The sequence below is a fragment of the Micromys minutus genome (genome assembly GCF_963924665.1).
Source record: "Micromys minutus genome assembly, chromosome: 22".
Classification (NCBI taxonomy): domain Eukaryota; kingdom Metazoa; phylum Chordata; class Mammalia; order Rodentia; family Muridae; genus Micromys; species Micromys minutus.
Genome location: NC_137957.1, coordinates 46,398,183 through 46,424,957, shown reverse-complemented (window position 1 = coordinate 46,424,957; position 26,775 = coordinate 46,398,183). Strand labels below are relative to the sequence as shown.

At 49.6% G+C, this 26,775-nt stretch overlaps 1 protein-coding gene across 1 annotated transcript in view; it reads right to left on the bottom strand.

Annotated features, from left to right (window-relative positions):
• Positions 1 to 14,554, bottom strand: part of RFX4 (regulatory factor X4) — a gene marked incomplete at both ends in the record, with an annotated part of 143,313 nt that extends 128,759 nt beyond the window's left edge. Inside the window, one exon of the mRNA XM_080935058.1 lies at positions 14,512 to 14,554. Coding sequence (XP_080791184.1) covers positions 14,512 to 14,554 — 43 coding nt within the window. The remainder of the gene's footprint in view (positions 1 to 14,511) is intronic.
• Between the last annotated feature and the right edge of the window lie 12,221 nt (positions 14,555 to 26,775).

The window sequence follows — 26,775 nt, the reverse complement described above, 5'->3', positions numbered from 1 at the left end:
CATATCTACTCTGCACTGGGAGACATATCTACACTGCACTGGGAGACATATCTACACTGTACAACACCAGCAGATCACAACATTGTTAAAAGTCAAAGAAAGCCATAATTATCAGATCCTTGGCATTGTCGGGTGGGTTTTCTTTTTCAGCACATCTAGATGTCTTCTCCAGCCCTCTTAGGTGATGGTCATTGTTCTCAAACCCCAGGCTATAGGTCCCAAGCAGATTTCACCCAGACATAACTTCAGAGACAGGCTATCAATAACCAGGTCCTCCCCCTGTACAAAGTGGTTCCTTCTTACCCTTCTAACACAGATGCCATGTTTTCGTTGTTTTTTGGTGTTGTTTTTTTGGAGACAAGGTTTTTCTGTGTAGCCACGGCTACCCTAGAACTCACTCTATAGACCAGGCTGGCCTTGAACTCACAGAGATCTGGCTGCCTCTGCCTCCCATGTGCTGGGTTTTAAAACATGTGCCACCACAACCTGACCGAAGCCATGTTCTTTATTTAATGCTAGAAAGAGAACCCAACCTACCCACAGTATCATCCTTTCTAGAAGCTACTAGTCCTCTATCTTCCTTACTGCCACGCGCCATCCCTGTGTCCACGGATGGGGTTTGTGTCCCCAAGTACCCGCCATCTCTTTTTCCTCTGAACACTCCATCATGAGCACTTGCTCTCTTGCAGCTCTATCCCCTCAGATCCATCCCTGGCCACTGGTACCCAGTGTCCATTTGAAGTCCATGTGTACCATGAGTGCCTCCCATTCTATTTCTGTGGGGTCATTTCTGAAGATGCCCCCTGCCCCAGGAGAGGACTGTAAGTTGGTTTTCTGTGGGGTCATTTCTGAAGATGCCCCCTGCCCCAGGAGAGGACTGTAAGTTGGTTTTCTGTGGGGTCATTTCTGAAGATGCCCCCTGCCCCAGGAGAGGGACTGTAAGTTGGTTTTCTGTGGGGTCATTTCTGAAGATGCCCCCTGCCCCAGGAGAGGACTGTAAGTTGGTGGCTACAAAGAAATTCTAGGCTTCCTGCCTGGTTGAAGGACTGGACCAGAGGCAAATGAACTTACCTCCAAGTTCCCTCTGGTCTGCTTATACCATGTGGGTTAAATGCAGAGCAAGCCCTCCGCACAAGTTCTAGAACAAAGCAACAGAATCACTCTAACAATTCCCAGTATTTGAGACAGCAGCTCCTTCCTTGCCCATTTCCTTCTCTCTCTCTGTGTGTATGTCTTGGTGCGTGTGTGTGTGTGTGTGTGTGTGTGTGTGTGTGTGTGTGTGTGTGTGCATGTGTGTGCTCTAATTGCTATGGCAACACACCATGACCAAAAAGAAAGTTGGGGAGAAAAGGGCTTACATAGCTCACACTTCCACATCACAGTCCCTCACTGGAGGAAGTCAGGACAGGAACTCAAGCAGGGCAGGAACCTGGAGGCAGGAGCTCATGCAGAGGCTACGGAGGTGCGTACTGACTAGCTTCCTCTGGCTTGCTCAGCACCATTCCAGGAATGGCACCACCCACTGTGGACAGGGCCCTCCCCAGATGATCACTAATTAAGAAAATGCTGGATCTCATGGAGGGGAGGCATCTCCTCAGCCCAGGGCATCCTCTCTGATGACTCCAGCTTGTTTCAAGTTGACACACAAAACCAGCCAGTATAGTTACAATGTAACAGATAAGATCATGTACCGTGAAGCCACACTCCTAAATTCAAGTCGGATTTTCTCACTCTGTGACCCTGGGTAAGCCACTGGACACAGTGTCTTGAAACTTAGTTTCTTCATCTGCAAAATGGACATCATATGCCAAAAACCTCCTGGAGTGTAGAGAGAAAATTAGGTAAAACCAAGCACAGGAGGGGCTTCTCTATCATGATCTTCACGGCAAGCCCAGCTGAAGGGCCTCTGGTGCGATGCTGGTCCCAGTTGGGTCCTTGATACTGGCTCACTCGATATTTTAAAAAGAACAGAGCCTCCAAAACCAGAAAAACACCAATTCTAACCCTTCCCTTACAGGTGATGAAGTCAACTCTGTGACTACAGGTAAATTACTGAATTCCCTGGGCCTGGTCTCCCTCCTGAGAAAACCATCTGCCCTGAGGTTGTTATGAGGGCTAGAAGAAATCTGAGCTCCTTAAGAAATGTCTACACCCTGCTGGCCTACTCCTTCCTGAACAGGATGGCAGACCCACAAGAAGACCAGGAAGGAAGAAATGAATTAGTCTCAGCAGCATGCCTGGCACATAATAGTTGCTCAAGAAAGTAGGGGTTCATCAGCTGTTTGTGTATCTGGAACTTGATTCCATGAGGACTCAAGCCAAGCTTCTCAGAATGAAAGTAGAAATGGCCTGACCCTGAGGCATCGAGGGTGGATGTTGTGTCAAGTAAATGCTCTGACTGTGCGCCAGACACTCTGGCAGGTGCCATTCCTGTTCTCAGCACAGGTAACCATGAGCCATGAGTAAAGCGACCAAGAAGAAATGATGTTTCAAGTCAATGCCCACAAAGCAAGTTCCTTCTCTTCAGACCCGTGTGTGTGGATGGAACACCATGGGGCAGAATGAGGACCATGGGACTCTGTTGCTAGGAAACCAGCAGCTCCTGTCCATACTGACAGGTGTTCTAACTGGTAGGCAGGTAATCTGATTCAAATGAAACACTGGCTGCTCTGCCCTAAAACCAGAGTTCAGTTCCAGCACACACGGACGGGTTACAATGGCCTGTGGTTGCAATTCCAAGATATCCAACCCTCTTCCGGTCTCTGCAAGATCTCGAATGTGAGTGGTAAACATAAAGTCATACAGGCACACACACGCACACGCACATGCATGCATGCACACGTACACAAGCACACTAAACAAACCTTTCAAATATAAAAGCATCGGCCTCATGACACTTGGGAACTGCCTTGCCGTGTAAGTGAATGCACGCACATGAAGCTCTTTGGACCTCCGTCTTGCCCAGTGTCAAATGGGAGTGGCAGCCAGCTTGTGCTAGGCCATACAATTATGAAGTAGCACCATGAAAGACCAAACATAGTAGGAAAACAAAACAACAACAACAACAGATTCTAAAACTCCTGTTTGCTTCTGGACAGTCCTGGGGGTGGCCTGAGGGAGTGTCTTGATAGCATCTCAAGAGTACCAGGAAAAGGTGGCTGCCACTGCGTACCGTGTGCCAAGCCCCATGAGGGTCCCCTGCGTGTTCCCTCAGTTCTGACAGTGTCCTGGGAAATGGGTACATTAGCAGCCCACACAGTCTGCCCGCGAAACCAGGTCTCATCACTCTAAAGCATGCGGAAGCCAACCGTGCCAGCTCTGTGACTGCACACTTAGCACACACTTTAACGGCAAGGCTTGTATACTGAACCTCTTCCACGTGAAAGCTTGTCTAGCATGAACAAGGGTGACGCTCCGAATGGTGTGTGTAAGATGTCAAATTCACCGAGGCGACTCGAAGCTACCGACCCAGCCGTAAGTGCTGACTGAAACTCAGATGCTCCCAGAATGATCTGCTTGCTGCCAGCAACAGGTCACAGTATCCATGACAGCGGATCCCAAAGCACTGCGGCTTGAGCTACTTTCTCCTACTAGGTCTTGGGAAGACGTCTTCTGAAGACGTCTTAAGGGATGTGAGCGCGATTGTGTACGTCTGTGTGTCTTCCTTCCGTTTGCAGGTTTTAGTAGGTGAAAGATACAGCCCGGCTTTGGAATCAGGGAAACCATGTTCAGATACTGTCTGGATAGTGGTGGTTAGAACTAAGTGTGCTACCTCAATCTTCTGATTCTCAGCTTCCACATCTGTGAGATGGGGATAAATAATGCCACAAGGTACTATGCATAAGGAAGTACTTGGCATAGTGTTGGGAAAATTTTTTTGACTCACCATTCAATTTGGAAAAGAGGCTCACCTGAATAAGAGGAAACTTTCATTTTTGAAAATAACTAATCACCTTGCAAGCAGTTGCCAAAATGGCTTCAAACTAGTTCTTGCCTCTCATCCTTCCTTCCTCTCTTCTTCCCTTCCCACCATTTCCTTCTTTCTTCCTTTCATCTGTCCCTCCTCACACAGAGCCACCCTTTCTCTTTAGGAATCTCAGTACCAGGAACTTTGAATTGATCCCAGAACCCACAGGATGCTTCAGACCAAGGCTGCTGCCTGGTCTGACCCTCTCCTGTAAGTGCAGCAGTGCTGCCTGGGCTTCCTGGGTGCACACAGCCGGAGCTCTCCTCACACACAGCATCCCTTGCCTGTGCCTGCCGGGCATCTGGGGATGGGAAAGCCCTGCAGCCTAGGACCCATGAGGCCCAAAGATGAAGAACGACAATTCTTTCTTTCACAACCAAGGTTTCAGACTTTCAAATGGACACTTGATTAGATGAAAGTGTCTCTTTCCTTTCCTTCCTTCTTTCCTTCCTTGCTTCCTTCCTTTCTCCTTTTCCTTCCTTCCTTCCCTTCCCCTCCTCTTCATTCTCCTCCTCCTCTTCTTTAATCTAAAAGCCTGGCATGCCCCCTACCCAAACAACAATCAGCTTCACAAACACTGCCCTAGCTGTTGAAAATAAAATTTCAAGGACACAAAGCGCCTCACACAGCAGCCCTTGGCTCTCTAGAACATCCTTGCAATTCTCCAGGCGCTGGTTTCAACTGAGGCCCCCTACAGTCCTTCCTTACAAACTTCCAGAACTTTCCCAGTCAGATGGATGTATATTCTATGATGCCAAATTATGCCTCATGGAGAAATTGTTTTGTATTTTATATTTTGACGAAAGAGTCAACAAGTAAGGAGACAGATCTTAGAAAGAGAAAATGATTAAGTAAATACCTGCTGTATTCAGCAGTGTCTGGTTACATCTAAACAATACTGACCATTAGCACAGCTGAGTGGTTAGAAGACAGGACCCAAAGCACTCACTATGTCCTTGTCTCTTTAAATTAAAACAAGCACAACACAAATCAATGCTCCTAGATTCTCTGCTCAATAATTGTTGTATACACAGGCAGATTACACGTTTGGGTTTTTTTTGAGGATTAAGGAACCACAGAATTAGAGCCCAGCACACAGCTTAAAGAATCCATGTTCTTTCTTCTGGAGAAGCGGCTCATCAGTTAAGAGCACTGGTTGCTCTCACAGAGGACCCAGGTTCAGTTCCCTGCACCCGTATGGTGGCTCACAACTGCCTGTCAGTCCAGTTTCAGGGATCTGCCATAAATCCTCTGCCTCCATCGGCACCAGGCACCCAAGTGATGCAAATACCTAATTTATTGATTCAGGCTAATGCGTTCCAGTTGCCTACATTTGGGCCCAACTTAGGCGAAAGCAAATGGCTTCATTTCAGTCTTTTCTGCTTTTTATGATCTCTCTGTGTGTGTGTGTGGAGGTGTGAAGATAGCTTAAGATAAGAATGTTTACTGTGTAAGTACAAGGACCTGAGTTTAAATCCCCAAAGTGTATGTAAAAAGACAGCTGTGGCCACCCTTGAGCTTCTTAGCCTATTGCTGTATGAGGTGGAGACAGGAAACTTGTGAGCTGCTAACCTAGACGGAGATTCAGTGAGACGCTGTCTCTGGGAAGTAAGAGCAGGAAACCTGAGGCCTTCCTCAGGCCTCCATTGCATGGTACCTACACCTATACACACACACACACACCACACAGAGTGACATATCACATACACACACCACACACACACAGTGACACATCACACACACAACACACACACCACACACACCACACACATCACACACACACACACACACACACACACACGGTGACACATCACAAGCACAAAAATACTGCAGGAATGGCAAAAGAACACAATCTTGTCTTGCCGTGATGAAAGCACTTTGAGAGAAAGACTAGACTTACTCCTTCCAGGAGGCCAAGAATAAAGTGACTTAATCTTTAAACAAGGGTGGTCTGCAAGCTGGGGAGACAGAGTAGAGGAAAGCAGAGGTGCAGGCAGCAGGGATGGCTCGTTCCCAGAACTAGAGCAAGAACCAGAACCAGAATGAGAAAAGTCTGGGTGGCTTTCAGCAGGGTAGCCAGAGCACATCTCTAACCATCCACAGATCTCTTCTCTCAGACCCTGAATTCCAGTCAGCGGCTGTTGAAATTCCTTTAGAGACTGAGGGACCGCAGCACTCCCTACAAAGTCCCTTTTTTGTTAGGTCACAGGAAAGGTCTAGAAGTGAAAATAGAATGTATTCCCCAATCTGAGCCCTTCTGAAAGGGAAACGCTCTCCTGACATCACAACTCAGTGGTAGAGTACCTGCCAGGCATCTTGAGGTTCCATCCCTAGCATTAAAAAAAAGAAAGAAAAATAAGGCGGAGACCTAGACAGCAAGCAACCTGACATGTTGAGGCTGTCTAAACTCTTCAGGAATCCCAGCCCAATTTCCCAACTAGATAGCAAGAATTGAGCAAGATGGACTGGGCGATTGTTAATGATGTGGGGACCTGGCACTGACTGCATAGTTTCTAGGGGCCATGTGCTCAATTGAACAACATATACAGCCTTGATAGGTTTTCATAGTAACTCGAGGAGTTGCTTGGGGAAGGAATGACATACAGCTGTGATACTGGCAGACCAGGGTTTAGACGTTGGTCCATCTGGAGACTCCAAATCTCATGTGCTTCCCCTAATCCCTGCTGTATAGACTTGAAGTCATGTTTTAACTGACAGCAATGGACTGGCTGTTAACTTAGTCACCTACAGACCGTGTGTGCTATTACTGTGCTTCACAGTTCACGTGTCCCTGGATGGCTCTTTCCGTAGCCTCCATGTAGACGACACATGCAGTTAGCGCATCGTTGGCGGTGAAGCCGTGCTAACCTCAAAGGCATCCCAGAGACAAAAGCACGTTTCTCATCCACAGTGAACACGGCGGTGCTTTCTTTACAGCCCTCCCTTTTACAGCAGTAAATTAAAATTGGAGTCTTCGCGGTGTGAAGGGCTAGTGTAACATTTTACAGAGAGATGGCACTTCGCTGTTCTTTCCATCACTGCCTTCCCAATTTATACAAGAAAAAAGAAGAGTTAGGCTAGTTTTGTGAGCACTTGGAGCCAAACAATGGACCACTAGAGGCTGTCTGCCGCCAACTCTTGTCGTCTCCTCGTCTGATAGACCGCCATTGCATAAAACACAACGGGTGGGCAATGAGATGAACAGAAGATGTCTTAGAGCCAGCAAGAAGATGGCTCAGTTGATAAAGGCACATGCCACCCAAGCCTAGGGACCCGAGTTAGATCCCAGAGCACATTAACAAGATGGAAAGAGACAAGGAACTCCCACAGAATTGTCCTCTGGCTTCCACACATGTATTTTAAAATGCAATTCATGAGGTAAGTTCTGGTAGTCCACACACACCTTTAATCCCAGAACTCAGGAGGCAAAGCAGGTAGATCTCTGTGTGTTCAAGGCCGGCCTGGTCTACAAACTGAATACTAGACTACTGGGGACTACACAGTAAGACCCTGTCTCAAACTACAACAAAACTGGATACTTTTCAAAGACGAACAAAGTTCCCTCCCCCATCCAGCAAGGATACCTTTCCAGACCCCAGTGCAAGCCTAGAACCACAGACAGTACCTGAATGTCCTCTCATCTGCCCCGCCCCACATACCTATGTTTAAGTTTAATTTATAGATCAGGCATAGTAAGAGATTAACAGCAAGAGAGTGGAATAACTGTGACTGTGAAGTGAACCAAAGCTGCTTTCAACTTATCTTTTTAATGCACGTTTCCATGTAGTATTTTCAGAATACCACAGTGGGAGGAAAAAGCCGCAGTGCGCCTTGCCAAGGCAGCTTCTGGAGCTTAGAAACTCACCGACAACAGCTGTGTCTAGAACCGGCTGTGTGGTCAGCCTGTTGCTCTCCCCTCTGACCTTGTGAGCACAGCCCTTTCTCTGGGGCTTACGGTGGGCACTGCACCAATGATGCATTTTAGCATCTTAGCAGAGTGAAGGTATGCAGTGAGTACCAGCCATAGGAGAGGACAGCTTTCTCTCACAACTTCCACACTGTGCGACTCACCGCCACGCTCTTGCCTGCATGTGCCCGCTCAAAAGAAAAGAGAGCAGGCAATGTCAAGATTTCAAGCCAGAGGCTTACAGCTTCTTCAGGCAGGGCTGACCCACAAAAGGGAGCACCCCCCCCCCATCTCCCGGTAGGCCAGCTGGGGTTTAGTATTTCCTGAAAATACTAAACAGAAACTTCCATTAAAAACTAAGTTTAAAACAGTTTAAAACCCACTGAGATCACCCATTTGTTTACTTGTATCAACTCTGTGCCCTACAGAAGCAGAGGCAGCACTTTTAATTAATTGCGGAGTCTAACAAAGTGTCAGATACGCAGGAGACATGTGGTTTACTTGAGCGAATTAATGCAAGATGGTCTTCCGTTTGAGGTCAATGGCCATCCACCGTCGTACGGCCATTGCTATTATCGAAACTCCTCCTCCACGCAGAACTCACACTCTTACAGAGCAGTCCATAACTCTTCATGCTCATATACCCACGTTTCTCCCACCAAAAGGGTGTCAGATCCACCCAAGATGGCAGGCAGAGAGAGGGAAGAACTTTCCTGTATTTCTGACCTTCCTACTACTCCAACAGCAGTAACCTCATCTCAGGCAAGCTCAAACCCCTACTTCATCCCACAGGGGAACTATGCAGAGTGAGGTTCAGTGGCTAACGGTGACACACTTGTTATGGTGTTGACACCACCGCCATCTGATATGCCACCCTTGCCTCTGAGCTCTAAGGACTGGCAGTCTCGATGCATTCACGTTTGCTTTTGAAACTTACGCTCTGAAGTCCTTGACTGCTAGGTCTGTGGCTTTGATGTCCCCTGGGTCTGCCACCCAACTGAGACTGAATGAAACCCAAAGGGTTCTTTTACTTTAACCTTATACCTCCCAATAACCCAGTCTTTGAGCTCCTTCTCTCTTAGGAAAACAAACCCTCACAAAACCTCAGTTCTTTAAGAAGAGGAAGAGTGTAAGCAGCAGCAGAGGGTTCTCCCACCTTTTCTGTCCTGAAGTGTTTCGGGACCCCTAGAGGGGCAGCCGAAGAGGGTCCCAAGAAACGGGTAGAACATGTAGGGTGGGCAGTGGTCAGGGGCCTGGGGAACTGAAGCTCTGCCTTCCCAGAATTCTGGTTTGTGATGTCATCATTTGGATCTCAGCTTTGTCAGTGGCAGCCTAGCAAACACATTAGCTTATCCTAGAACCATGGGCTTCCAGCCGTGGGAACAGAAAAGAATTTCCATGCATCCCTGCCTCCCTCACTCAGAACTTGTGAGGACTTATGTCCCTGAAGCTACACTACAGACAAAGGAACCTGCCTTATGTGGCATCAGACACGGGACTCAGGTATGCCGCCGTACAGGACAATATCAGCTAGATCTTGGAAGCATCCCTCCGTGATTATTTGCTCTTAGCCCTGGCTGTCCTCAAACTCACGACCATCCTCTTGACTGTGCTTCCGGAGTGCTGGAATACAGATGTGTGCCGGACTCAAGTACAGACTTTTAAGAATATCTACTCCATACTTATGAGTCAACAGTCTCAAACAAATGGGAAGGGCTCTTTTGCCCAAAGGGTCATGGGACTGCGAGAAAGGAATCATAAGGTGGTTGTCCTTGGGTGGTACAGTTTGGGACAGTGACTTGTTAAGTGTTCCTCACCAGCATGTGCCAGGGCCTCTGGTGCTGTCTTCAACATCTAGACACTCCTATTAACATTGAATGCCGCTCCCATAAAATCTAGTAAGCTCTTGTAAATCCTTTTTAGGAGGCAGCGTATGGGGAAGGGGGTCTAAGGTAAGAACAAACCTTAGACTGAGATTAAGAAAGGAAATTAAGGGTCTTTTAAAATTCGAGTTGTTCAAGGCTCTTGACTATTAAATTTTCTAAGTGACCCGCCCCCATGTGTTTTAGAATATTACTGGTTTGGGGAGACAGTCACTATGTAACAGTTCAGACATTGGTAACAAAACAGTCTTGCATAATCCTTCCTGCACCCCACAGAAAAGCCAAGCCCCGAAGAGGGCTCAGTCTAACTTGTTGGAAAATCTCAGTCTAACCTGTCTGCGGGTCTTTTCACAGGAAGCGGCCCATAATCTAGGAAGGGCTTGATTGGCTTACAATCGAGGTATAAGTGGTTGAACGGGAATGATAACACGTAAGCACTTTGGCCTCGTGAAGGTTGTCAGACAGGATACCTTCTCCACCAGCGAGATGTCTGGGCAGGCACCTAACCCGCCACTTTTTCAGATCTCATTTGAGGAAAGGGATGAGAAAATTACTCCTTGGTGACCCCACGGGTCGTGGGGAAGAAAAGCCAGAGCCTTTTAAGCTGGCTAGCCTGTGGCTCTTGGGGAGGCAGACATACTGTCCGGCTGGCGCCTCACTCAGAACCAGGAAGGACGCTGGAAGAGAACCCCCCGGGGAGGTGGGGTGGGAGCGGGGTACACAAGCCGGCTGAGAAAAGGTGTAACTGCTGGAGAGAAATTACAGATCTTGGCTCCTCTAGGAAGCAGGACGGTCCAGCACTCACACAGCGCCCGGGGAGGCCCCAAACAAACTCCTCTCCCTCCTTGCTCTAGGCCCTTTGTTGTCCGCCTCTGGCTCCCGCTCATGCCCTCGGGTCCCCCGCCCCCCTGAAGTCACCCCAACTGCACTCATAATATTTTGCTTTGCGCCGGGTCTGTTTTCCACCACCAACTTCCAGCAGTCTCCATGGCGACGCGCTGGGGATAGGGGGGTGGGGTGGGGGCGGCGGCTGTTCAGATCTCAGGCCTGAGCCGCGGAGCAACCCCTGCTAACTTTTCCGGGTCTCTGAGTACCGCACTGGGAAAAGTACGTTATCCGGGGCCCGCCTTGTGGAATTGCGAGCCCGCAGCTGGTGAAATCAGGCCTATGTACTGGGGCCGCGTGGCCCAAAACTGCAAACGCGGGTCTCTGGAACCCGGGGACCAGGCGACACTCGCTTGTCCCTACTGCCTAGCCAAGATGCTAGCAGGTGGCAAGGGTAGTACCTCGCGTGTCACCTCTCTGGACACACAGGCACACGCGCGCGCACACACACAATCAGGATCATCTGTGGAGAGTGAGGCTAGTCCAGCGTAGGATAAAGGCTCTGATCTCTTGCTGCTTCCTGAACAGACTAGGTCTTAGGGCTACAGGAAGACGCCACTTCTACTTACTCCAGAGCTTCGCCTTGGGGAAGATACAGGAGGTCCCAGGCCTGTTCCCTCTGGCCGCTCTCTACCCCGTGGGCAGAAACCTAAGGCCCCAGCACGTCTCACCTTAGGGCCCATGAAACTAGGCTGGACCTAATGCCAGGTCACTCTGCCGGCAGAGCAGCGGCTCCTCTTACCAGTGGCCCCCGGCATTCAGATCCCATTGGAGAATCTTTGCTGCCCCAGCTGTGAGCTCTGCAGACGGGGTTGGGGGTAGGGGTTGAAAACTGGATAGAGTTAGGAACTTCCAGTTTGAGCACCTCCTCGCTAAGGAGCTATCCCGGTTAACAAGAAACGACCTTCTGACACGTAATGGATCAACGATCTCCGCCTAACTTTACACAACTTCTGGTGGTCAGAGATTCGAGCCTCTTTTCCTTGCTCACTCTCCAAACAGACTAAGGAGCGCCGGAACAGCGCTACTGCTCTGAGTAGAGGAGACAATTAGAATCGAGTGGACACAAACAAGTAGCCACCGCCTGAGGCCCTCGTAGAAAGTGAGCCCAACCGGCCTGAGCATCCACTTTGGGGCTGAGTGTGTCGCGCGTGCTGTCTCCGACTGTTAAACTCGGTCCCGGAGGACCCTCACGCCGATGGATCCTGAGCGCTCCCGCTGCCCTTGCAGCCCGGCGGAGGTGTAGCGAAGCCGCCAGAGTCCCATCTTCGAGGGGCTTTGCTTTGTCGTGTTGAGAAACCAGAGAGCCGAGGACCAAGAGGCGCGCGCCTGCTCCTGGGCCTCCCCCGACGGGGCCATTGTCTTGGCCCCACACTTGTAGTCTATTTTGGAAAAACTCAAGGAATATATTACCAGCTCGATGCGCGGAACAAAGGGGTGGGTTTCCGCAGGTCACACTGAAGTGGGCCCAAAGCAGGCCCCAGCAAAACCGTTCTCCCATGCCGGAGGCACTTTGCGGGGATTTTTCTTTTAAGAGACAGGGACTGTTGCTTCGGCTTGCTGGCCGCTCTGAACATAGATGCTCCGGACTTCGCTCCAGCAACTGCTGTGAGCCTGTTGTTTGAGCCCGTTAAGAATGAAATCACTGATTTCGCGTTTCTACTCGAGCGCAACCGTACGCCAAGAGAATAGAATCGAACTGCCCAGTGGAGCGCTGGGCCCGGCATGCTCCGGGAGGGGGGAATGAACCTTTTACATAACAAGGGAAACTCAGAAGAAAGACTAATTGGATTAATTCTCTGGAAGGGAGGCTCCTGGATCGGACCTGGTAACTTCGCTTGTCCGGAGTTTTGCATGTGAAATGTCACCTGGTGCGCCTGGAGTGACTTCTCAATTGGTGCCATTAACCAAAACTTTTGATTTTGAGTTCAGGAGTGTGATCTAGAGGTACATATATGTGAGAGGAGCCAGAGAGCACTGCGGTTTCATAACCCATTTGGGTTGTTCGCAATTGGGACGGAAGTGGCCCGTGGTCACACAACCACCTGATAAACCGCGACTAAAAATAGAAAATGCCTACAATTCTAAGCACCCCCCCACACACACACACCAAACACCCAGAAGACTCTAGTCCTGTGGAGGGATCAACTAATATCCCAGCTATGACGTGCCAACTTTGAGGTATGAGAAAGGCCCCCCGAGACCGTGTACGGACCCCTTGAAAATACTCAACCACTAATTCTGTACAAATGGGCTTAATCTGGTTAAATCCATTCACTTTTAGAGCCGCGGCTCTTAGGTTTCCCTTGAGTTAAAAGAATATTGAAGCAAAGGCTCTTCCCTCCCCAGAACCAGAATTGCTAGCGTGTGGAGAAGACCTCAACCGGGCCTGAGCGGGGTGCATTCTCCAGAGAAGACCTCTTCAAGCCTCTGCAGGTGCTCGAAGCTAACTAAGTTGGACTTTGGAGGCTCCGGCTTTAGCTATGCTCAGGGGCCTCACAACCACCGAGGAGAGCATGAGGGGGTTTGACCGTGCAGGAGACAGAAAAGTACCCTGGAATGCTGCAGATACTCCTGGGCCGGAGGTCTCCGTCACCAGGTCCGCAATGTAGGCCAAGAGAGGCCTGGAACCTTTCTCCCAGTACGGAACGACGTCTGGGGAGCTATCTCGAGAGCTTAATACCATCTCATGTCTTTTTACGACTTGCCTGGGGCTAGGTGGAGCAAGGCAGAGCGGGCTGTTATTTGCAAGTAAGTTAATGTGTGTCAGGGCACATCTGAGCTAGCAGGCACTTGTTGCTCGGCGGCCATGCCCTCACATTCTCTCAGGTTTCAGTCAAGCTGATGCCTATCCGCAGGCTATCCCCCATCATTTCTCAAAACTCCAAAGCTGCGGCCCAGCAGGGACTGGAGCAGTCTGGGAGAGACTGGGCCTAATGGAAGGAGTAAAGTTTTTTGAGAACCTCTACATGGAAAGGACACAGAAAACGTAACAGAATTTGAAGTGTGGCGGGTCCCCAAAGATGCTGGGTATAGGAGTTGGAGAACCGGAGAAGACGCTGGGCATTTCGTTGTAAGAGATGCCGTGTCTTACCGTCTATGCTGTGAACCATGGGGACCCTAATACCTGATGTCCACCACACAGCCCTCGAACGGAAGGCAGGTTCACAAAACTCAGTGCCGGGCCTCTTCTGGTGTTCTGAATTCTGCTCCCCCTCTTCACACCCCTCTGCAAGGTTACAGCCTCCGTGTGGAGCGGCTAGTGGGTTGCGTCTCCGTGGCCGAGAGGCTGCAGTCCTGGGGCGCCCATCTCTCAGAACCCAAAGCTGTGAATGCCCCAGGACCACCGGGTTCGCCGCCGCCACTCCCTCCCTGCAGCACGATTCCTGAAGCTAGAGCCTCCAGTAAGCCGTGAGAAGCGGTACCCGGTCGCCCTCCCCCGCCTTTGGAGCATTCCCGGCCCTCACCCCAGATCCTAAGCACACCACTACCCTGCCCAAAGCCGGAGAAGCCTCGGGCCGGGGCGGGGGCGGCTGGCTCGCAAGGCTTCTGCAAGAAGCCAAAGCACCTCGAGCTCGCCGCGAGCCAGCTAGCATCTTTATGCAACTTTCTGTCCAAGTGAAAGCGCGCTCCTCAGCGTGCGCGCACGCGCACACACGCATTTACACTCACAAACACACTTCCATGCATCTACTTACACACTTAGCGCTGGACCGAAAACTTCTGCACGCCCTCCTCATTTCCTGGGATTCCCACTGTCAAGTTGCCCCGCCTGAACTTTTCGCAACTCTTTCTAAAATGCCCCCCCCCGCCCTGTCCCTTCTCCTTTGCCCCCCCAATGTCTCCCCCCAAGTCCCACCAGGACTAACCTGTGGAATCCATGTCGGGTTCCTCCAGTAACCCACAATGCATGCTCTTCCCATGGACAGCACAGACGCCCCCCCAAAAGTCCTGATATTTGGGGATCCCCTGTGCTAGAGATGCCCAGGGAGGAAGGGAGGGAAGGAGCAAGGAAGGAAGGGATAGCAAGAGAGAGGGGGAGACGACGGGTGAGAGGGCAAAAAGATAAAAGGGGAAAAGAAAAGAACCAGAGGAAAGAAAAGAGGCGAAGGAGCGAGGGAAGGAAACAAGCTAGAGCAGAGGGAGAGCGAGCGAGCGAGGGGACACTCAGTAATCCAGTCGGGCAAAGCCAAACCCGTCAAAATGTTTGCGGATGTTTCATGGGAAAAAGCATCATTTTATAGGAGCCCCGATGGGAGCAATGTCATTGATAGGCCGGCCGGCCTGATGAATGGCCGCTCGTCAGATGGGGCCGTGGCGAGGCGCACTGTGAAGCCCATTGTGGGCCTGTTTTGAATAAGAAAAGCCGCCTCCGAAAAGGGGGGCTCAGAGCGACGCAATCCCAGCCCTCCGACTTCCCCCTTCTATTATAGCATTAGCAACGTTTTTCTTATTTAAAGTTCCAGAGGCCTTCTTCAGCCTTAGCCCGGCACTCATTATAGGCGAAATCAAAATTGGCTTAGATCTGCCCCCCTCTCCAGTCCTCCCGCGCCCGGGGCCCCGCGCGGTGCAGCCATGAAGGGGGGGGTGCAGAGGTGCCCGGGGCCCTACGAGTCTCCTGCGCGGCCACGAGTGGGCCCGACTTCTTTTTTTTTTCTCTCCCCTTGAGACACATCCCATTTTATCCTTGAGTTAGATTTTTGCGTTAGGAGCCCAGGATCGATGTCTTGAGTTTTTCCACGCAGATTCGCGGACGTGCGTGGGAGTAGAGGTTGAAGAAGGGAAACAAGTCTTAGGTTCCCATCGCTAGTCTGAGGGACAAGAAGGACGCTTGGCAGCGAGGGGGTGAGGGGCTGGCTTGCCTCCTTCAGAACTTTTGTACCCCTCGTCTCTCGTCTCTCGGAAGACGGGTCTCTCCAGGTCTGCGTGCCTCCCTGTCTTGCTCTCCGTTTCCCCCTTGGCTGAGTCTCTTTGTCTCTCCCTAGTTCTGCGTCCCCCTGGGTCTCTGGGACCCCCACCCTCGCGCCCCTTCCCATAACCCTGTATGTCAGTCTGTCTGCGTCCGGGCCCCTCCCTCTTCCCATGTCCCACGGCTCGCCCCTCCGCCACCCTCTCGGTCCCCCACAGCCAGCACAGGAGTTGGTGAGAAGCCCCAGCGTCCGAGCTGGGGACGCGGCTTTCCCAGGGACCCCTCCCCGGCGCAGTTAAAAGTGCGAGGGGGAGGGGGCTGGGGCTTGGGGACCGCAAGTGGAAAGTGGGGGTGGAGGGGGGGCTCCCGTGGCCCCGGGAAAGTGGCCGCTCGCGGGCCGGCCGCGCTGTGATTAGAATATGAATGGGCTCGGCCGGCGGAAGAGAAAGGCGGATTACCCCGCTGCTTTGACCATGGACAGAGGCAGCGCCAGCGGCGCAGGGGCGGATCGCCGGGTCCCTCCCGCCGAGCCGGGTGCGCTTCTTGCCCGCGACCCCGGGTCTGCCCACCTCGGGCCTCCGGGTAGCCCCCCGAGCCGCACCGAATGGGACAATGGTGGGAGGGGGCAAGGGACCAGCACGTGCCGAGTTAAGGTCACGAGACGCGCGGGGAAGAGGCAGTGCCGAGTGCCGGGCAGAAGGCTGAACTGGGTTCGAATCCTGACTCTGAAAATTCCTTCATCTGGTTTGCGCCTCAGTTTCTTCGTCTGTGAAATGGGGATAAACGACGTTTCAACCCATTGCTCTCCCCAGGCCCTGCTGGACCTCTGTGTGTAATTGCTCCTTCTTGCTCAAGCTACTGTTGAGTTCCAACCTGGGTTGTGTCTAGGGAACAACCTCACACACCACTATCTCTTGCCCAGAAGCCCTCTGCTACCAGCTCCCAGGCACAACTTTTCCCTCTCTGGTGGTGGATGAAAGCTTTAGCGGCTGAAGGGGGCTGAAGGGGATGGATATTATCTCCTCAAAGCCCCATGGGTTCCAAGTGACAGATCAATGGCTGAGTCTTTTTCTAGAAGCCTCACTGGCCTGTGGATTAGATGTCAGGGTGCATGGTCAAAGCAGAGCTCTGCTTGGTACATCAGGGGACAGTGAAGGTCCTGTCTTCAGGGAGGAGAGTGGCTATCACCCGGAGTGTTGGGGGTTCTCTGGGGAGCAGAGGTGATCTGTAGAAGACATTAGTAGTGTGTGAGTGTGTGTGTGTGTGTGTGTGTGTGTGTGCGCGCGCGCGCACGTGTGTATGTGCGCATGTTTTTGGATGGGCTGTCCTGGCAGAGCAAGGGTGACAGAGACAGACCAGGAGATGGAGGAGCAGTAAGCTGCCACCTGGTGCTTGACAGACACTCCCGGGGCTGGCAACAGGGCCTCCCGAGGCTGGCAACAGGGCCTCCTCATCCCTGACCTGCTTAGTCTGAGAGGTTCTCTGAGCTCATACAGGAGGGAGACGGCGTGATGCTGATTGGGTTGTGTGGCGTGCTTGTTATAAGGTGGAGTGAACAACCATCAAAGACTGTCACTCAGGAGGGAACACTGGAGCTTTAAAATGGCGCTTTCCCTTCACTGCAAGTCAGACATAAAAACGTCTAAAGAATGCCGTCCGGGGGCTGACCGGGGTACATGCGTAGTAAGCACTGATGTGGGGGCTTGCTCAGCTTCCTGAGACCTTGCCATCTTTTAATAAAATGCCTTCGTTGAGTACTAACAGGTACCACGGCCACAGATCTCAGTGATACTACCTCGATTAACCCCACCTCACAAGGAGCACACGATGCTGCCTCCTCTTTAGGGGGGGGGGCATTGGCAATCAGTACGCCCAGCCTGGACAGTCGGAATGGCTGTGTCACCTTCTATCTCTGGCCTCTGGAGCACCGCACAGAAGGCAGTGGAAGAAGTCACAGGCGCGGAGACTTGGGAGGGAGTGTGAGCTAAGCCCCGGGTGTAATGAGGACCACACCAGAAGCTGAGTTAACCAGCCTGGGACAGAGGCTGGGACAGTGGGAGCGTCTGTCTGGCTATGGAACCCAGGAAGGGTCATGGAAGATGCTTTCTTTTGAAGGCTATGGGAAGAAATGGATCTTGTAGACCTTTTGAGCATCCTGGGCTAGCGGTGCATTTTGGGATCACAATGACCACACGGTAGTGGCAGGAAGAGAGGTGCTGGTTGCCTGAGAGGGCAGTGCCATGGATAAAAGAGAGGGATGGTTGACACTGGCACTCTGGGGGCAGGGCTCTGGAGACTCTGAGAAGGGACGAGAAAGCATTTCTCCAGCCTTGGTGCTGGTTATCTGTGGCCAGAGCGGTTGTGGAGGAGCAGTGACTTATCCAGGAGCATCCCCCACTCCACTCACTGGGCAGAGCAAGGAGCATGGGGAGGGGAGGCAGCAAAGGAGAGGTGTTCTGATGTACCCTAAAACTTGCTCACAGCCCAGCATAATGGCAGGAAGACACAGACCCACAGGTTTTGTGTAGACTGGTGGCTACTACGGCCTCTGGGGAGGTTTCCTGTGAGGCGTGGAGGCAAAGATGTGCGTGGAATCCTCCGTGGGCTCTGTTCCTATGCTTCCGGTCTCCACAGCCCTGCGCTTACCCCCCCCCCCCCGTCCTCATCAATATAGGCTTGAAGTCAAGGCTGACGGTGATTCACAGTTTCTAACCTCCCTCCACTCCTACACAGCTTCTGACCCCACGGTCTCCGGGTATGGTGACTCGTTTACCTCAGTCAAAAGAAGGTGAAGGCTGTTCTATACAGGTCCGGGGCAGCCAGAGGCCATCCTCGCCTGCACGCATGCGCACTGTCTAGTGCTGGGTTGGTGGGCTCCTGACTTGCCTTGCAAGTAGTCTCAAGCTGATTACCAGTTCCATAATAAGTGAGCCCCGCAGCTGACTGGAACCTACTGGGCAGCCTGGGGAACTACATGGTAGCCCAGGGAATCTAGAGACCCAGGAAAAGCATAATCTTACCATCGAAAAGGGAAAGACGGTAACAATTGATCTATTCCTCTGCCCTGTTAAAGAAAATAAGAGTAATATTAATTATGGGTGAGGTCTAACTGTGCATCACCACGGATGCTCTATGGGTCCACATGTTTAAATGAAGTCTATATCATTGTTAGAATAACCCCGGGAGATAGGTACCTTATTTATATCAGCGTTACACATGAGGCTCAGAGGGGAAGTAACTTGCCTAAGACTGCACAGCGAGAAACAGTAAAACCACCCCTTCGATCCAGGTAACTCGTCTCAAGAGAGAATAAGCTGATATAGAAGAAGTCCACAAATGTCCCGCGAGACTTGTTCCCCTGAGATAACCTCTCCATCGTGAAGTGCCTAAGACACTGAGATCGTGGAAAATCTGCATCTTCTCTGCATGCATGCCAGCTGAGACCAGTCATTGACCCAGAGCCCCAACCTGGAGCCACCCGAAGTCAGGCCTTTCCAGATACCCTGGCTACCTCAGCCATAGGGACTTACTTCCTTCCATGCCACCTGTGAAGCTAACCTCACCCCTCTCAGTCCCTCCCTGGGGTTCTGGAACCCCCAGCAGACTTCTCTCTAAATCTCTCTCATCTCCCTTCTCACTGCGACCTGGCTATTCCCTGAGGGTGCCTCCTACCCCATGGCTCCCTCCAGAAGAATTTTTTCCCTCCTCATCCCTCAGACCCTGCCCTTCCTCACTGCTCTGCAAGCCTGTCAGCCACTTGACTAGAGTGTGGGAGCCTGTCTGGAAGTAAACACCATGGAGAGAGAGCTGTGTCTGCAACTCCGAGGTAGAGTGTAGAACACTCTAACCTAGGGATGGTGACCCCTTTGGAACACACAGATATTTACATTAGAATTCACAACAGTATCAAAATTACAGTTTTGAAATGGCAATGAAATAATTTTAGGGTTGTGGGCCATTACAACTCAAGGAACTGTATTGAAGGACTGCAGCATTAGGAAGGTTGAAACCACAGCTGCTCTTGAACCTAGGTCCCACCCCCAGCATCACAAGTAAATAAATAAGGAATGTTTTAAAATAATAATAAAATATAAAAGGAAAATTCCACAAACAAATCTAAGTTCCTTTGAAATGTATCCGCCCATGCTCAACCACACCCAACCTCCCTGTAGCTCAGTGGTTCTCTACAAAATCTCCAATTGCTTTCGCTGTTACTTTGTAACTGTAATTTTGCTACTGTTATAAATCTTAATGTAAGCATGTGATAGTCAAGATGTCTGATATGTGACTCCTGTGAGAAACTCATTTGAAGTCCCAAAGGGGGTTGCTAACCACTGGGATAGCTCCATCTGTCATCCTGTCACTGGCCCTTGGGGACAAACTGGCTCAGTGTCACCTGATCTCCTTCTCCTGCATTAGTTTTTGGCAGCACTGACACCCATTCAAATGATTCCTCCAATGTCAGGCTCCTCAATTGTGGTGACCAATGTCTCCATGGGATCACAGCCACCAGGTGCCATGGACAAACCATCTCTGAAAACGTCAGTTCCAGGCATAGTTCCCTGACCCACACCTATTCTAGGCATAGTACCCTCAACCCACATGTATTCCAGGCATTGTACCCCCAACTCACACCTATTCCAGGCATAATACAAAGTTAGCCAAGCAAGGTGTGGTGGTTTGTATACGCTTGGCCCAGGAAGTGACACTATTAGAAGGTGTGGCCTTGTTGGAGTAGGTATGTCACTGTGGGTGTGAGCTTTAAGAGTCACCCAGGTGGTACTGGTTTTGAAGGCATGAAGGGTCATGAAGAGCAGCCGAGGCTTGGTACTATGAGAGGCCATTGAAGGCCATTGGTAAAGGTGCAGCCTCAGTTGCAATGAATAACCCCAGTGTATCAGGGATACCAGATACCGTCAAGAACAGCAGCAGCAGCGGATCAGCGTGAGCTTAGAGTTCTACAGAGGGCAGAGCTGGAGAAGTGACGCCAGCCCTTTGGAGGAGCCCAGAAGATCATGTGTGGAGCCCAGACATTGAAATATGAAGCTGTAACATTAAAGTTGCCTTGGAGACCTTAAGATGTTCATTTGAGATGGCAGAGACATGGGCTATCTGATGAGGAAAGCTGCTAATGGAGTGAAACCAGCCCAGGTAAAGAAGTTTGTTGCAGTCAACAAAGATAAAAAAGAAGTTGGAGATCTGAAGACCTTCTTGAAATCAGACATGGAGATGCAGAGTTTGGAGTTGGCCCTCCTGGTTTCCTGTCTTGCTTTGGAGATAGTTAAATGGTTTGAACTTTGGGCTTTTAACACTGTTGAGACTGCTATAGACTATGGAGACTTTTGAAATTGGACTAAATGTATTTTGCATTATACTATGTTTAGATGTGGCTCCCATAGACTCATATGTTTTAACAAGCTTATGGGGGCTAGGGAGTGGAATGTGATGGTTTGTATATGCTCAGAGCCTAGTGAGTGGCATTATTAGAAGGTATGGCCTTGTTGGAGGAAGTGTGTCACTGTGGGTATGGGCTATAAGAACCTCATCCTGGCTGCCTAGAAGTCAATCTTCCACTAGCAGCCTTCAGATAAAGATGTAGAACTCTCAGCTCCTCCTGCACCATGTCTGCCTGGATGCTGCCATGTTCCTGCCCTGAGGATACTGGACTGAACCTTTGAACCTGTAAACCAGGCCTAATTAAATGTTGTTCTTATAAGAGTTGCTTTGGTCATGGTGTCTGTTCACAGCAGTAAACCCTAATGAAGACACAAGGTAAGCAGTGTTTCTCCCTTGGTGAGTATTTCAAACCTGCCTTGGGTTCTTCTTCATGTGTGTAACTCCAGCACTTGGGATCCTGTTCATGTGTGTACTCCAGCATTTGGGATCATGTTCATGTGTGTACTCCAGCACTTGGGATCCTGTTCATGTGTGTACTCCAGCACTTGAAAGATGGAGGAGGATCAGGGGTTGAGGTCACATTTGGCAACATAGCTTGAGCTACAACACATTTCTGTCTGAAACAAAACAAGCAAAAATCTAAAACCACACAGTATGAGGCCAAGCACTCAAAACAGGAGCCTAACAACCACCAAACATTCACTGTCCAAACCTGCCTGACCTCCTAACAATTTGTTAAACTTGGTTGGTCTGCTTAAAATTTAAAGTAGGTTCCCATAAAACATACACCTGGTTAGTCTGGCTTCAGTCTTTCAAATCCATGAAGTCCTTCTCCCCCCCACCCCAGTCCCATCAGATGCCCCTTGACCTATAGAAACAATACTGATAGAAACAGTATCATTTCACATTCTCTGTAGGTTCTGAGCTTGCAGTGGGTCTAAAGGTTCACATTCAGGTTTACAGCTTTGACAGGAATAGTGTGTGGGAGGTGGTGTGTGCTTCCTATGACTGCATAGTGGGGCTCACAGATACCCTGTCACTAAGGAGATTGCAGGGTGCAGGTATTACCAGCTGGATCAGCAGCTCCTGACTGCTGTTTTCTTCCTGGCTTTAGTATTAGCTGGTGCTCATCACCAAGACTGAGTGTTTTTTTTTTTCTTCTAGTGGGCTGTAAAACGCCCACTTCAAAATCCCTGCTGATCACATCTGCTAGAGTTCTCTAGAAATAGTTTCTGTGTGTCGCTTCATTGCCTTGAGATAGTCACACAGAGAAGGTGAGCATGTAAGGAGTCACAGGAAAACCTTGGGTGTCAGACGTTTCCTGCCACCTTGTTTGAAATAGCCTTCTATAACAAGGTCTTCTGTGTGAGTCATGCTTGCTGTCTCAGAAGCCTCCAAGGGTCCTGTCTCCATCCTCCATCTCTACAAGAGCACTGGGATTCCGGATTCTGTAACCAGCTTTACAGAGGTTCTGGAGGATGTAAAGTTGTGTGGCAAGTGCTTCATTCACGGAGCCACCTTCCAACATCCTCCCCACCTCCACCCCCCACCCCCTCCCATTTATTGTGAAGATTCAAGTTAGCTGGGATAGAAGTCAATTCTGGCTAATGCTGTTTGAAGCATTACTCTATTCACAAACTGCTGGTGAGGTGGGGGATGGGGGAGGGAGGGGCTTCGCATGGTATTCCAGTTCAGCCTTCTAGTGGGTCAGTGTCTGACTTCTTACAAATGTTTCTCCTCTGTGGCTTCTTTTCCCCCTTGAGTGAGAAACAGAGACAGGCAAGGGCTTGGAACAGGAGTGACATTGCCTCCATGAGGCTCTGGGACGAGCCTCTGGGGAAGTCCCATCCTGGAGTGTGGGCTTTTGTTATGGAAACAGCTCTGGACATATTTTATAACTATGAGTCTTCTCTGTTAGAGCCATAAAGGGGCCGTTCTTAGATCTTAGCCGTGAGAACCTGGTGGGGTTACGGGCAGGGCAGTGTTGAAGACTGGGGTCCCTGCGAGCTTCTCCCTCCCGCAGTGGTTCACACTGTTCATGATGAACCCCAGCAATTCATGCAACTCACCATTCATGTCTTCCTGTCAGCTCACGGGGCTCCTGCCCCATCAGTCCTGGGCAGAGATCTTGGCTCCCGGCCCCTCTGGGGCGGCCTCCTCCTGCATCTTTTGGAGGGCACTTGGCCCCACAAGGTCATGCTCCAAGGGGTCCAAACACTCATTACTGTTTGTCAGTTATCTCTGATTGTAAGTATGGGAATGATTGCTCCTGAGCACAAGAGTTAAAATTCTCTTATTCAATGCATTTTAAAAAAGAAAGCATGTTTTCATGTTACATACTAACAAAACCAAATATGTAAAGCAGTGTCTGCTGTGAAATATTTAATATTTAAATTCCTGCCCCAAATATTCTATATTCTCCTTCCTTATAGGAACCATTTATTAAAACACACACAGACACACACGTACACACAGAGAGACACATACACACAGAGAGACACACACAGATACACACAGACTCACACATGCATAAATACAGAGACACACACATACACACACAGAGACATGCACACAGAGACACATACACACAGACAGACAGACAGACAGACAGACACACACACACACACACACACACACACACACACAGTCCACCACAACATGCTGTCTTTCCATTATTGCTTTTAGATAACCACTCACATAGTCACAGTGGAAAAGGTTTAGGATCCACTTCAAGAGACGGTGGGAGGGGAGCGGGTGAGGGGAGGCCAGTTCAAAGGACCATGGGTCTGGGGAGAAGGCTCCCTGTGTGAAGGCACTTTACACTTGTTGCCAAAGCTGACTGACTTACATCCCATCGATGGAACCTGTGGGTGAAAGAAGAGACCGGACCCTTGAGAGCTGTCCACCAGCCTCTATGCACACACCGTGTGGACAGTACAGTTTCCTTTCTGGTCATAAATGTGCTGTGTCTGCTCCTCCTGGAACCACAGTTTCACAGGAACCTTTGCTCTGGGCAGCCCTAGGCGGTGATGGCTCACCCTTCCAGGGTATGGAGCCCCCTGCAGCCCCTCTTTTCTGATGACAACTCTGGTGGCACAGAATTTTTAGGCCCTATCACCCAGAATAAGTCAGGCTTCCGTCATGGCTAGCCGCAAGCCCAGCCTGTCTGTGTCCTTACTTGCCAGCCTCCTTTATCTTTCTGTCCGGGCCAGCAGTTCCCTGGGGTGCTCTTCATTATTTTTGAGCCCAGCTGTTTGTTTGATTTTTCTGTCTGTGTGTTGTGCTGCCTGTATGGGAAATAGTGGAACCTCAAGGGATGACCTTTATAGGTGTATTTCTTAACCCACCAGAGGAAAATAGATATTAGTGTCTAAAATTACTGTGACCCTGCTGGACTGTTTTCCATGAAAAATAACTTGCTATGCACTTAAAGGTATTTAGTTTATATATTAGCCTATTCAGTAGCCTCTTTCTTTCTAAGATGAATATTAGGCATTTATTTATTTTTTTTGGAAAAAAATCATTCTAATCTTTTTTAAAACCAATAGTTAAGACTCAGGAGTGTCTTAATTTGCTCACAAATTTTGGTTTCCCTCCTTATTACGTCTCCATTTTCCCTGATTCCTCCGTGCTCCGCTACAGTCGCTTGTGTTCTCGCGTCCCAGTACAGTAAATTTTCCTTCAGTTTTCCTTGCCCACTGTTCTCTTGTTCTAATCACTTGAGCAAGATTATGAATTAGCTTGTCTTTGTTCTATACTTCCTGATGACTATTAATGTTCTACGTTTTATTTTTTCTATGCTACTTTGTCACCTCTTGAGTCTTAAGTGTGGACACTTTCCTTATCGTCATTGTCTAGATATCCTAGAATCTGCTTTGCTTTCCCTCCAGTTGAACAATCGAGGTGGGCATTGTCCTGACTTCTGTCATTGACTTAGGGGCCTTTTTGTCTTGGTTTGCGCTGTGACTTACACAATTAAGCATGCTTTGGGGTTTGGGAAAGACAATACCTTGTATTTACCTGAAGTATCTGCATAGAAAGATGATGTCTCCTACAACTTCTTAGCCACACACACACACACACACACACACACACACACACAACACACCTCCAACACACACTTACTTAGGAATTTGGACGCTACTGCATTTGGTATATGAAAAAATGTAAAATCAGGTCTTAATGGTTTTAAGCACTGGAGTTTTTAAAAAAGCATGCTTGCTCCTTGCCTGATCCCCTTGCCTTCTGCTATGGCCCCTCATCACTTAGCTCCAAGGTCATGCAGCTGCTGACCCCACTTCCAGTGTCACCCATTCCTCCTGCCAGCAACCACCCTTCTCCACAACAAGGGAGCTACTGTTTATGTGCTAACCAACCTGGAGCTGCCTCTCTTGGTCACCTTCGTAGCTGAGGATGGAAAACACCAGAGAGCCTTAATATTTTACAACCATCCAGATAACACAGCTGTTGGGCAAAGAACCTATTGTTCTAAACTCATTAAAATTCTGTTTTCTAATAGCCCCTAGACCTTAAATGGTTCATCCTCCTCTCTCCAAAGCCTGGCCAAAGAGCCCTTTCTCTATCTCTCTTTCCCCTCCTCGTCCCCGGACTCAGAAATCTCGCCTCTATCTTCACCGAGAGATTGGCTTCTGCTGTCTTTATTGACATAATGAAGAAACAATTAGGGAACCAGATTTTAGTGTCAGCTCCTTCCCCTACATCTTAAATTCAGCTTATATTATAAATTTCCTTTATTTATCCAGTATAATGCTTTTGTCTTCATTAAGTGACATTTTTTTCTTCCTGTTTATATTCCACAGAATGTTGACCTATGTCTCCACTTCAGGTTTTCTAGGCTAGGTGTGGTAGCACATGCCTTTGACCCAGGTACTCAGGAGGCAGAGGCAGGCAGACCTCTGTGAGTTTGAGCCCAGCCTGGTTTATGTAAGGGAGTCTAGGGTGTCCAAGACTACACAGAGAAATCCCATCTCAACCAAATGAAACCAAACACCCAACTATCCAACCAACCAGCCAGCCAGCCAGCCAGCCAACCAACCAACCAACCAACCAACCAACCAACCAGAAACCTCTTTTCTGAATTCAAAGTTTTCCAACTTATTTTTTTTTAGTGTAAATTTCATATTTAGGTCTAGGATCTATTCTGATTTATTTTCTGTGAAAGATGTAAGGCCTGTATCCAGGTTCACTTCTAGTTTATTTATTTATTTATTTTATTATTTTTCCATTTTTATTTATACCAGCATCATTTTCCCTTCTCCACTGACATACTTTTCTACTTTTGTGTAAGTCTGAGCCTTCACTGTGCAATGCTGCTAATCTGTATGCTGAATCATTTGCCAGTGCCACACTGTCTTGATTATTCCGTCATATTAAGCGTTAAAGTCATACAGCGTGAGTCCTCCCATTTGTTCTCTTTAGGAGTTGTTTTACTTGGTTTAGCCTTGGGTGTTCCTATGCAAACTTTATAATCCTTTTGTCATTTCCCACAACCTACCTTGCTAAGGCTTTGACTTGGACTGCATCTGTCCATGAACATGGGATAGCTCTCCATCATTCAGCTCTTCCTTGGTGTGCACAGCTGGTTTCTTCATGCAGTTCCTGGGGGTACTGGGGTAGCTGACGGCACAGTACATGCCTATCCTGACAAATGCCTGGTGACCTATAAGAACTACTGCTGTTGGGTGGGACGTTCTAGCCATGTATCTGAAGCTGCTGTTTCAGTCAACCATATTGCTCCTGACTCGTGATCTGTCAGCTGCTCACAGAGAACACCAGGGTGGGCTTGTCTGCTTTCCTTCCACTGACT